General features: G+C 55.5%; 1 protein-coding gene across 1 annotated transcript in view; it reads right to left on the minus strand.

Moving 5' to 3' along the window:
- Positions 1 to 3968: 3968 nt before the first annotated feature.
- The window catches only part of ASAP3 (ArfGAP with SH3 domain, ankyrin repeat and PH domain 3), a 46932-nt gene continuing 37965 nt past the window's right edge, over positions 3969 to 12935 (minus strand). Inside the window, 17 exon segments of the mRNA XM_082687896.1 lie at positions 3969 to 4142; positions 4145 to 4181; positions 5133 to 5186; positions 5188 to 5224; positions 5776 to 5986; positions 7036 to 7231; positions 7362 to 7469; positions 7564 to 7631; positions 8202 to 8317; positions 8490 to 8575; positions 9536 to 9713; positions 9949 to 10043; positions 10275 to 10408; positions 10499 to 10692; positions 10862 to 10910; positions 12207 to 12294; positions 12607 to 12676. Coding sequence (XP_082544022.1) covers positions 4108 to 4142; positions 4145 to 4181; positions 5133 to 5186; positions 5188 to 5224; positions 5776 to 5986; positions 7036 to 7231; positions 7362 to 7469; positions 7564 to 7631; positions 8202 to 8317; positions 8490 to 8575; positions 9536 to 9713; positions 9949 to 10043; positions 10275 to 10408; positions 10499 to 10692; positions 10862 to 10910; positions 12207 to 12294; positions 12607 to 12676 — 1756 coding nt within the window. The 3' untranslated portion in view covers positions 3969 to 4107.

Below are 12935 nucleotides of genomic sequence, written 5' to 3' on the forward strand. Positions count from 1 at the left end.
GGCGGGTTTGGCCTCTCGAGAGGGACGAGGCCGCGAGAGAGAGGGCCCTGCGCCTCGGCCCTTCTGCCGAAGCGAGGTTTGGCAAGTGGGGAGGCCGTGGTCCCCGGACGCAAGGGGCTGTCTCGGCAAGCAGGGCGCCTGAGGGTGCCCCAGCGCTCTGGGAGGAGTCCTGGCTCCAGCGACTCTGCACGGTCGCAGCTCCGAGCGGGCAGACCTAGCTCCGTGCCTGAGCCCAAGTGCAGGCAGCTTGCAGCGCTCGGCTCATATTTCGTGCGCGGTGGTCAAATCCAACTCTGCTCTACCGGGGCCCGCTCATTCGTGCACACAGCCTGTGTACACGGGTGCACCCAGGCCCTCTGGTTCCATCGATTTTGTTGGCTGCAGTGAGATGTTGCGTTTCTTAGAAGCTCCCCCGAGTGCAGCAGGCAGGGCTATGCCGAGGACTGCTCTCTGTGTAGTGACGACTTGGGAGATTCTTAGGTGCGCCAAAGTTTGAGAAATACTGATCCGGGTGGATGGGTGCCCCTAATTTATTCAGGGTCAGGCCACCTGCCTCCCCAGTGGGATCGGGTCGGGGGAGGGGGGAGGGTCTTGGATGAAAGGAGTAAAGAGAACTGTGCCCTCACAACTGCGCACCCATCTGTGTTCCCATGGAAGGACCTTCTTTCCAAGTGTCTCCAGCACACTCAGGAAGAGTCCTAAACTGGTGAGCATAATTAACACAACATTATCTTTTTGCTGGAAGAGGTGCTTAGGGACCTGGAGGGGAAGCATGAAAAGTGGTCAGTGCGTATGCAGAGCGGGGGACACAGTGGCTTGGGGTGTTCAGTGTTAAGAGAACTCCATCCCAGCCTTGGTGACGGCTCATCTGGCTTCTAACTGCTGCTGAGTGAGTGACCTGGGAGTATGGTAAGAAGGAGTGAGTTTATCTTCATTCAACAAATGCATTTTGAGTGTCCAGGACTAGTCCCAGCAAACTTGAGGTACAGTCTATAGGCAGGAGAAAACCTAAGGGAATTTGGATGCAATCAAATATATTATCACAAGTGGGGTGAGGGTCAGGAAGAAGTAAGGATGCTTTAAGGACACATTTGAGAGGACCCGCACCAGTGGAGGTTTCATCTACCCTGAAAAAAGGAAGTTTAATCTTTGGAGCAGAAGTGCGGGGTGGGGGTTGGGCGTGGGAAGGGACTATACACATAAGGGAGGAAGAAACATTCACTCATTCATTCAACATGTATTGAACACCTACTATGTGCCAGACAGTTCTAGCCTGGGCATCCAGAGAGGAACAAAACAGTCTTCCTGGAGCTCTGAACGTGCAAAGCTTTGGGGTGGGAGTGGGCTTAATGTGTCAGGGTTGGAAGAACTAAATATTGGCGGGGCTACAGCTTAGAGATTGGTTTTGGGGGAAGACAGGGCAGAAAGCCAGAGGTGAGTGTGGTCTGACCACACCAGCATTATGGGCCACTTTTAGGAGGTTAGACTTTGTTTGGGATGTGTGGAGGTCTCTTGGTCAACTCCCAAGCAACCTCTGGGTTGAAGGGACAGCTGTCTGTAGTTACTTAGGGTTGCCTTTTTTTTTTTTTAAGATTTTATTTTCAAGTAAACTCCACACCCAATGTGGGGCTCAAACTTATAACCCTGAGATCGAGAGTCACACACTCCACTGACAGCCAGCCAGACGCCCCAGGATTGCCTTGAAAAAAGAAAAAAAGCAGAGCTGATCCTCCTCAAAGTTCCACAGAGTTCCCACGGTGAGTTGTATGACAAGACACCTACATCACTGGGGCTCAAAGGACCCTAAGAAAACATCAAGTCCAACCTCTTCATTGTACAGACGGGAAGACTGAGGCTTAGAGCAGCCCAGGGTTGCACTGCTCAACCGTATCAGACACTGTTGGTACCCGCCGTATTCCCTCTACCTGCCCTCACATGGAGGTCACAGCAGGCTGTTCCTGGATGCACCTCCAACACCTACCCACATCTCGGGATGAGGGCTTCAGAGCAGGCTGAGGTGCTTAGAAACAGACACTCCCAGGCAGGACCCCTCAGCCAACGAAACACAACAAAAGATGTGGTGGCAAACACACCAATTTTTTCACTTTCAGTGGGACAACTCAGAGATTTGTTCTTTTTTATTCTTTTTTAAACCAATTTCTATGCCCAACATGGGGCTCAAACTCATGACCCCGAGATCAAGAGTCACATGCTCTACCGACTGAGCCAGCCAGGTGCCCCGAAGACATGTTCTAATCTATAGTCTCTGGAAGTTCCTGAAGATAAGCCCTAGTTCGCAGGAGCCCCTCATTAATACACCCCCTATTGCTTTTTGACCCAGTATTCCACTCCCTACTTCCTCTTTATATTTCCTGGGATTACCTTGCAAACTATAAACCCCTTGCTTCCAAACTTTGTCTCAGGAGACCGCAAACTGAGACAAGAGCTGTGGTCAACCTAAACTGCTGGCCTTCCGGCTCCCTGGCCAGCATGGGGGTTTTTAACCCACGTACTGTTAACATTCTAGTTAGGATGATCCATTGTTTTGAGGGCAGAGCTGTGAACTGGAGGGTGGTCACCAGGATCTCTGACCTTTAGCCACTAGATGCTAGTAGTACCTTCCAGTTGGCAACCATCAAAAAAGGTCTCTATGTTGCCAAACCTCCCCCTGGGGGCAAAACCACCCCTGGGTGCAAACCCCTGTTCATGCCGCGGTCTTCCTTAGTAGGTCCAGAGAAAGCATTCCAGGCCCTAGGATTCCCACCCCTTCCCTACTGTTCTTCAGATCCCACAAATGAAGCCACTGAATTTAATGCAAAAAAAAAAAAAAATCTTTTATTAGAGATGAGTGAGATAACAAGTCTGAGATGAACAAAACCAGATGCTGGAGGCCCAGAAGACTACCCCATTGGGATCCGTGGGATCCCAGACCAGGCCGGTCTCCAGCATACACAGCCCCGCCTCCCAGGCCAGATTGCTTCACTGGCCATTGGCACTCTCTGGCCTCTCCTGTTTGGCCTGACCCATCCCTGCCAGGGCTCAGCGCCGGGTGCCCATGAAGCCGCCTTAGAGACTGATGATGGCTTAGCTGTACCTGTTTTCTAATATGGGGCTGAAAGTCATGGTGACACTTCTGGGACTGGGAAACAGAATTTGAGCCCTTCCTTCCCATTCCTATTATTCCCCTTCCTCCTTTCTTAGCTCTTTCCTCCCCCAAGACTGGAAGGCTTCTGAGTTGACCAAAGGAAAAGGAGAGCAGGGAAGATCAATCATCCCAGACCATTCCTTTCCCTCCTGTTACATCAAGGACAGTAGGCAAATGGGGGGCTACGCTGAGCCTGCTTCCTGGCTGAGGAATAGAGCAGAGGTCCCCAGGAGGGCTATGCGGCTCCTCAAAAGGAGTGCTAGTGCTTATTTACTTAACAGCCGGTACAGCACGAGCAGTGGCCAACCAGGATGGATGCGAGCCGCAGACAATGCAGCGTCTCATCGGTATCAGGCAGCTGATTGCCTGTCTGCCCCTGGGCCCGGGACCATCCCCTGGAATCTAGCCCTGCTGATTGCCAAACCCAGCCTTTGGGACCAGTGACCCAGCAAGGGACCACATCTGCAAGACTCTTGTCTTACTTGTGTGGCATCTGGACGTAGAGGAAAACCTCAGTAAAGTACTAGACTAACAAACGTCCAAAAAGACGGTCCCTTGGCTGGCAGAATCCCTGGTCTGGATGATGAAGGTGGGCTGGCCCTACTCTTATGGAGCCCCCAGACTGATGGAAGAAAGATATTCTGGTCTGATGAGAGACTGAGGGTTCTGCAGCTAACGATAGCTCATGAATACTCAGACCCAGCTAATGAGCTCCTGGGGTGGGGACAGGATAGAGGGGAAGGAACTGCCATCAGCCCGAATATGGAAGGGCCCCGTATCCTTGGAGGGGGCACGGGCCCACGGCAGGGAGGAAGGCCAGCCACAGAGGCACAAGGTACAAACAGAGCAAGACCTAAGGTAATGGAGAACTCAGTTCCCCGGTCTTGTGGGCTCAAGTCCTAGCACTGAACATTGGGGTCCCACATGGGCGCTAGTTCTGGCATGCAAGGACGAGCAAGGAGCTAGTCTTGCAAAAGCTGTGCAGAGTTTCCAGGAGAAGCCCTCTCCTGGAGTCCTCTCCTTCAGTGAAGCCAACCTGGGGAGAGAAGAATGAAAATTGACATGTTCCGCGTACCTATATTACATACCACCTCAGTTCCACCACCGTCCTATCATGGATAGATGAAATTATCCCCATTTCACAGACAACGAAACTGAGGCTTGAAGAAGCAAAGCCACTTTTCCAAGTCCTCCATGTCCTACAGTCCAAGCTCTTCTTATCACACATGTGCCACCAACATGCATCTGCTAAACGCTGGGGGCTGATACCTGGTTGTGGACACAGATTGGGGTCTGGCACCTGACTTGGATGGACTGAGGATGACGATTCCTCAGAGAGGCCCAGCTCCTGCCCCTGCTGTCTCTGACTCCCAGCACAGCAACCACCGCCACCCCTGAGGGATCCCCAGGGGAACCGTGGCTTCGTGCTCAGCCCAGCTGGCTCTGTCCCGTGCCCACTCCCAGGATCCCCAACTAACTATGGGTGGCTGTGAAAGATGTCACAATTCAGCAGGGAGAGGGCGGATTCAGGGTGACAGCTCTTGCCTTGTCCCTGTCACACGCCTCTCTGCCTGGGAGTGGCCTGTCTGGGAGGATTCAGGAGACTCTCCTATACAAGGGGACAGCTGGCAAGCCAAGGGCTGCTCTCCAGCCACCCTAATCCTGCCTCATCTGTAGGGAAGTGAGCCCCCAGTCTGGCTGACACAGGTCTGCTCATCTTCCCCTGGAGAGAAGCCCCAGCTCGGGCCCCCTCACCTCTGCCGTCCCTCAAGACCTGGGCTCTCCCCAGCTTCATGAGTCGCGGGCTGGAGGGGGAAGGGGGCACACCAGCGCAAGGGGCTGGCCGAACTGTGGCCACCCAGCCTCCTATAGACTCTGGCCATGGGCAGAGGTCCCCATGACCCCACCCCACCCATCTACTGTTGACCAACTCTGCCTCCCACATGTCCTGCCACCACCCCTCGAACCACAGTCCCAGAGCTCATACCAGCATGTTCCTTGTGGGCAGAGGCTGCCTGGCTGAGGGACAGTCTTCCAGGCTCCAGCCCACCCCGCCGATACGAGCGAGTGCTCTCGGAGCTGGAAGGCAGGGAAAGGCCAAGATGACCTCATGCCGAGAGCCTCTTAGAGCGGGGACAAAGAGCTCAGGTATCGGCTGGGGACTGAGACAAGCGGGGACAGTGTCCTCCAGGGTCCTGGCTGGGCCCATCACAGGCTACAGAGGCCTGGAACTGGAGCTTTCCTGTGTCTGCTCTCCAGACTCAAGACCAAAGGCGTTGAGTACAGGGAAGGGAGGACTGGATTGTGGGTTGGCAATGGGACATGGCAAAGATCCCACCGAGAACCTCTAGAAGAAGCCACACAGGCGGGACTCAGCCTTTTCTACCCCATCCGCAGCAGTGTGAGTTCTAGGCTCCTTCCCAGCCCTTCAGGCTGGACTCAGGGCAGGTGTATGAAGGGCGAAGGGTCCTCTCACCCCCCCAATCGAAGGCCAGCGTGTTATGTTAGTTGTGGGCCTCGGAGCTGGGAGGTGTCCCAGTCTTTAGGCAGCCACCATTTACCGGTGGGGAGCTATACGATGTACATAGGGGTCAGGAAAAACTTGCTCAGCGGCAAAGCTGGGCTCTTACCTGAACCTGACTGGGGGATACATCTCTGCAGGGGTGCCTCCAGATGTCAGGCTGGGTCGGGAGGGGCCCTCCTCAGAGCTGGGTAAGGTCTGGCTGGGACCCGCAGCATCCACGGGGTTTGTGAGGGTGGAAGAGGTGGAGGCTGGACGGCCCAGGCTCTCAGGGGCCCCGGAGGGCTCACAGTCCCCTCTGAAGGGGACTTCAGAACGATCTGGAATCAGAAGTGATAAAACCTGGGGCACCTGAGTAGCTCAGGGGGTTGGGCCACTGCCTTGCTCAGGTCATGATCTCAGGGTCCTGGGGTTGAGCCCCACATCAGGCTTTCTGCTCAGCAGGGAGCCTGTTTCCTCCTGCCACTCTGCCTACTTGTGATCTCTCTCTCTCTGTCAAATAAATAAATAAAATCTAGAAAAAAAAAAAAGATTTATAAAAAAAAGAAGTGATAAAACCTGTCTTTATGTCTTACTCTGTTCTCAATGTCGAAGCAGTCCTTGGCCTCTAGGGCCTATCACAGCCGCCCCCACTGCCACGCCCCCCCATCTGGCGTTCCCCTCCAGCTTCTCCCCACTCTGCTTGGGTCTCATGGGCTAGTGACGCACTGTTTTTGCTTCTGCTACCCCGGGTCCTCACTCTGGACTCCTCTGCTCACCTGTCAGGCTCAGCTCAGGTGCCGACAGGACAGGATGCCCTCCTCAGCCACCCCTCGGTCCCAACAGGACATGCTCCCTCCTTCCCCTGAGCTCCCAGAATAAGCTTCTTCATTCAGTCAACAAACAGTTCTTGAGGCCAGCCAGGTGCCGAAATACTAGTCCCAGAACACTCCAATCCCTGTGCTTTTGCGATTTACATCCTTCGTGGGGTGGGGGTGGGGATTGACATTCTGTACCGTCGTGTCTGATATGGTAATGAATCACATTCTGGCTGTTATCTCCCCCACTAGACTGCATCTCAGGCACCCAGTGGATGGTCAGTACGTGCTTCTCTGCCTTTTTACTTAAGCGTAGCATTGAGGAATCTGGAATAAGACAGACCTGGGTTGGGATCCCACATCGGGGACTTAGCTGTGGGCTCTTGGACACGTGACTTAACATCTCTGTTCCTTTACCTGCAGGGGGTAGAGGATAGCCTCTACCTGACAGGTGATTGCAAGGGCGGGAGGGGGGCGTGGACTACCGCACACAGCCTTAGCTCAGCGCGCCAGCACACGGCAGACCGTCCGTGAACGGTGTGGGGAGCACTTTTCCGGGTGGCTGGCCATACCTCCGCTGGCATGTCCTGCACGCCCTTGGACCATGGTCCGAGAAGGGTTTTTGACCGGCAAGGGTGGGGGGCAGGCCTCACTCTGGCTCTGAGGGGCAGCTGATCCCAGGTTGGCGATGGTCTCATAGGTTTTATTGCTGAGGTCGACCCTCCCGCTGGCCCAGCGGGCCTGGGCTGGGGGCTTCAGAGGAGAGCGCTGCAGGGGCAAAAGAATGGGAGAAAGGATGGTCTGGTTCCTCCAGTTCAGCCCTGGCCCTCCCCCTGCCAGGCCCATCGGGCTCCTTCCATGGGCTAACAAAGGCCCGAGAGACGGGGCCGGGACTCACCTTCTCTTCCTCGTCCTCCTCACTGTCAGAGCCAGGCTCAGGGGAGATTCCCCAGTTGTAGTCCACATGCAGAGGGAAGGTGAGGGTCCCAGCCTGGGCCTGCTCCAGCTGCCAATAACAAAGTCCTGGCAGTTCAGAGGATCAGGGGCTCGGCAGAGAGACCGACAGGGTAAGGGGCTTCCCCTCCTTTCCTAGACCTCACCAGCTCCTCACATTCCTTGTGCTGCTTCTTCCTGGCTATGTCCAGAGCTGTCTCTCCTGCCTCGTTCACTGTGAGGGGTAAAGCCAAGGGTCACGGTCAAGGTCAAATGCATTCTAGCTTAGAGGTTACGATGGGCCTCTGAAATCAGATTGTGTTTGAATCTTGGCTCTGCTACTTCCTGGCTGTGTGATCTTGGGCAAGTTACCTACTGTCTCTGAGCTTTGATTTTCTTATCTATAAAATAAGTGTAATACTTGTAACCTCCTGAAGAGGCTGTCGTGAGTACTAAAGGAGTTACTATGCCGGTAAATAGTGGCTATTATAATCATTATTATTTGCGTTCAGCTAGTATTTACTTGGTTAGCTACTTTCAGAAACATCATTTTATGTTCTTTGCAGGTCTGCCAGGCCAGTGGTATTATACCTACTTTACACACGAGGAAGCTGAGGTTTAAGAGATGAATGGACAAATCCCAAGGTCACAGAGGTGGTCAGAGGCAAGCCAGGATTAGAACCCCAGTCTGTCTGCAAAGTCTGTGCTTGTTACCCACTCCCTTGGTCTGGGAAGAGGGCAGGAAGTTCCACACCAGGGGCAGGAAAGAATGGAAGTCTGCTGGGGGACGTGCTGGGAGCCCCACCTGTGCCGAGCAAAGCTCTCCCTTTCAGCAGCAGCTTGAGGCAGTCAGGTTGGTTGTAGAGAGCAGCCCAGTGCAGAGCGCTGTTCCCGTCAGCAGCCTTGGCATCCAGGTGACCTCTGTCGGGGGAAGACAGGGAGGCAGGAAGGTGAACAGACAGGGGAGGAGGGTCAAAGTCAGGGAGAAAAAGGGGGAGGCGGGAAGGGTTGTGGAGAAGAGAAAGGAACAGGACGGGGGGGTGGGGGGGAGAGGAGGATGAGGAGGTGGGCAGATGGGCAGGGACGCTCTCACCCATTCTGGATGATGAAGTCCACCAGGGGCAAGGAGGCAGGGCTGGCGACTCTGATGGCCAAGTGCAGGGCAAGCTCTCCAGGTGCCTGGGTACATGTCCACACCTCTGAGATTCCCCCAGTTCACCTGCCCCCAACCCAGTATCACCCTTTTGAACTCTTGCTGCCCCCCGACATCTCCAGATATAAACCTGCCTGAACCCTGAGAGAGGAGACTGCGGAGAGGGAGACTCGTGTTTGCGAGGAGAGACCCTTCCTCCATGCTTCCTTCCGTGGCTCTGCCTCCTCTTGCTCCCAGTTACACGTGCTTCCCAAATTCGGTTCTTAGCCCCGGCCTTGCTCTCTCTGCTCCTCTCTCTCGCTGGTCCCCCGGGAGCTCAGCTAACCTCAGGCTTTCAGCTCTCACTCATGTGAAGGCTGTTCCAAATTCTTACCTCATCTAAGTGCTGCACCCTCACTGCCCACTGGACAGTCCCACTAAGATATCAGACAGTTCAAAGACGACATCCATTGTTCATCTACAGTCAGCAACTCCTGCCAATTAAACCTTGCAGATGTCTCTGACACCCTTCCCCTCCCAACTCCCTGGCTCATGGGGTATTTGCTACCAGAATCACCAAGGCAACAGGCTTCCCTGACCTAATCTGACTCACCTTTACCCATGTCCAAGGTTAGTCAAGGAAAAAGAAAGATACTAACATTTCTTGCACACTTATTATGCGCTTGGCCCTTTACACTACATGCTTCATTCTCACTTCAACCCTGGGGTGCTATCATCCACTCATTTCACAGATGAGAAACGGAGGCTCAGAGAAGTGAAGTCACCTGTTCTAGATCACACAGCTAGGAAAACACGGAGCCAGGACTCTGGCCCAGGTCTGCCCCATGGAAGTGCTCTGTCCCATTTACCCCTCCAACAGGTGGGGTTTGAACAGATGTCCGGGGGGGGGGGGGGCGCAGAGGAGAGTGATAGCTGGTCCTGGAGAAGGACTGGGGAGTATGAGAGGGGGTGGGATATAGGTGGCCCTTGGACGGGGTCCTCCTCACCTGTCCCTCAGGCCCAGGCAGCAGCTGTCCAAAGTCCTGCCCATTAGCAAAGGCCTCCAGTACTGACAGGAGGTCCCGGTTGCAAATGGCCGTTCGGAGTCTCTGAGGCTCGGGTGTGGACCGGCGGGCAAACCTGTGTTCCACATACTTGGCCACGATGTAGTCCCTGCGCGTGCTCCTGCCGAAGTCAACCTTAGTCTCAGAGCATGGGCCGTTTCCACTCAGCTGACCCCTGGAACCATCCCAGAGGAGCTACGGATCTACCCCCTGCCCCATGTCCTGTACTCGTCCAGATCTGCGGCTCCCTTCTCCCTAGACTTCTGGCCCAAGATCCTCCTGAGACTACAGGAGCTGGAGAAGCAGAATCCCCAGCCAGGACGCACGGCCCGACCCCCATCTGAGAATCCCCTTACATGTCACTCTCAGCTGAGGGTTTAGGGCCGCCTTGTGCGGGCAGCTGGGCCTCCATCACCTCATTGAAGCGCGTGTTTCCGATGTTCAAGGCCAGCTGGAGTCGCAAGAAAGCGGTGGGGTAAGACGGGTGCTTTAGGACAGCGCCCCTGGAGGACGGAGCCTGCAGAGGCCGGACCCGACCCTCCCCTTTCCGGATCTTAAGGATCCTGCCCCCACCTCGCCCCGCCGGACCCGAGCGCAAAACCCTAGGGCAGAGCCAGTCGGCCCAAGCCACGCCCCGACTAAGCCATGCCCCAACACCCCTCTGGCCCCGCCCCGCCCTCACCAGCAGCTCGGAGGGGCCTAGAAGGTCCAAGGTGAGGGACTGCATGCGCGAGAAGCGCACGCCCAGCTCGCGGTGGACGCCCGAGCACTGGATGCAGGTGAGCACGCCCAGGTTGGTGCTGAGCCACGTGGGGTCTGCAAGAGAGAGCGGCTCGTGCCTGGAGGCGCCGGCCCTTCCCCTCCGCAGCCAGCTCCCTCCTCTCTCCCCACCCCTCGCTGGCCCACCTGCAGCCCCGCAGTCGCAGCATTGGCCATTCCCGGGCCTGCTCTTCACCTCGGCGATGAGCAGCTTCGTGAGGTCCTGGGGCTCCCCGTCCAGCCCGGCGCCCCCCCAGGGTCCCGGGCCACCGCCGCTGGGCTCCGCGAGGAAGGCACTGCTCAAGGCCTCATCCTTGCTGTTCTGTAACACTGACACCCACCTACGGAAAGGGTGCGAGGGGGCATGGGAGTGATACCCGCATGGGTGGGGACACCTGGCTGGGAGGTAGATGAGGCTCCCCTGTCCCCACCCCCAGGTTGTCTCCAGCTGGGAGGGGAGTGGGGAGAGATGGAGGGGGCTTAGAAAGGGGGGAGGGTGGTGTCACTCACGCCTCACACTCATGTTCATCTTCTGCCTGGAAGTGGTATGTCCTGTTGTCTGTGGGGAGAGGGGGTATGTTTGGCCCAGAGAAATGCAAGGAGCCCTCACCCAGCTGGTGGGGTCGAGGTGGAACTTTGTCCCCAGTGTCAGAGACACTGACCCAAGGCTCACACCTAATTCCCCTGTATCAGAAAACAGAGTCCTGGACCAGGTCCCTGGCCCCACCCGTCTGACCTCCAGCCACACCTCTTCATCCCCTGACTCCTACACCCCTCACTTTCTGGGGCTCCCTTCCAGACTCTGCCTAGCTGGGAGCTGGGGGGCAGGCAGATAACCATGGGCAAGGATAGTGGCTGGCAGCATGGGCTGTTTCTCAGAAGTCACCTCCAAAGGAGGATCCTACCAAGGCCCTCCTCTTCCAGGACCACCCCCCCAACCCCAGCTCAGAGACAGGGTATCCTCCAAACCTACTGCCACCACCCCACGTGGGGCCCTCAGCCTCCTGTCTGGTCTCCCTGCTCCCCAGCTCCCCCTTCCCCAACCTGTACCATCCGCCAGACTGTTGTGCCCAAGGTTCTGATCTCATCAGGCCACCCCCCCTTCAGGACCCTCTGTGGCTCCCTATTGCCAGAAAATAAGGTCTGAAACTTTAAGAGGCATTCCCAGGCTTCATCTCACACCACTCTCCTCTGCGAACTCTGCACTCTGGTCAGCCTGGTCAGACCTACTCTCCTACTCCCGTGCCTTCCATCATGCCAGTCCTGTCTCCTGAAACGTCCTCCCCCAAACTCAGCGATCTCTGTCCTTCAAGGCTACTCTCAAAGGCTCTCTCCTCCAAGTAGCCTTTCCTGATTGCCACAGCAGGGCAGGCCTTCTCCTCCTTTATCTTTGACAGTGCTATATCTGTACCTCTCTTCTGAATACTCCCCATCATCTTACTGGATCCCCACATCACATCCTTGCCAGAGAGAGCTGCCCTAGAATGAGATCTAGGTCTTTCTTAGCCTGCACTGACCCCCACGTAAAACCTGGCACCAAAGCTTCCAAAGGATGAAGAGTGAAAATGTTAAATAATAACTTCCAAAGCTGAATCACCCAAATCCATTTAAATATACTTTACAGAAATAATCATACTTAATGTGGGATGAAGGTACATTTTAATATTTAATAGTCTGTAGAGTAAAGCCTCTAAAAACAGCGTCCAGGGCCTCAGGTGTCTGATGCCTGCAGGGCCAGCCGTCTGATAAACACACTGGGGACTGGACACGGGGCCCTAACTGAAGCCTCCAGGGAGCCGGCAGGTCTCTTAGAGATGCGCTGGGCAGTTGTAGGGAGGAGATGGGGAGTACTCACGGGTCACCAGGTCAAAGCACTTTTTCTCCTCAGGGTTTGGCCTCACTTGGCACGTCAGCAGGGTCAGCTTCACTGGGGGCCGGTTTATCTGTGGGAATTTGGGGAGAGAGGACACATGTGCCCCTCTGGGTCTCCCAAACTCGCAGGCCTCCATTTTCCCAGTCTGTTAAATGGGCATAATTGTCCTGTTCCGGTTCATGTCTTCCCTCTTCCAGCGCCTCAGGGATGTGGAGTGTGGGCCAAGATTAGGTTGAGAGCTTTGAGTCCCAGCCTTCCTCCCACAGGGGGTCTCCAGGGATCGGGATCCAGGTTTGGGGGCCAGGGCTGGAGGGAGGGTTTGACACTTGTTTGTTCAGAAGTGAAGAGAGGACCTATCGATCGTGCCCCCTCCAGGCCTCACCGTGCTGTGGGAGATGGTCAGGCAGCCATACTTGACTCCACACTTCCTTTTCTGCCAGACTCTTCGAATTCTAGAGCCCAGAGGGATAGAGAGACAGTGACCCAAGGCTCACACCTAATTCCCCCATATCAGAAAACAGAGTTCTGACCAGGTCCCTGGCCCCACCTGTCTGACCTCCAGCCACACCTCTTCATTCCCTGACCCCTACACCCCTCACTTTCTGGGGCTCCCTTCTGATGGTGGAGACGTAGTCTTGCCCTGAGGTACCTCCCAGTCTGATGAGGAAACCGAGCCCCCACTCTCTGGGAATCCTGACTCTGAAGGGAATC

Source organism: Mustela nivalis, assembly GCF_964662115.1.
Source record: "Mustela nivalis genome assembly, chromosome: 10".
Taxonomy (NCBI): Eukaryota; Metazoa; Chordata; class Mammalia; order Carnivora; family Mustelidae; genus Mustela; species Mustela nivalis.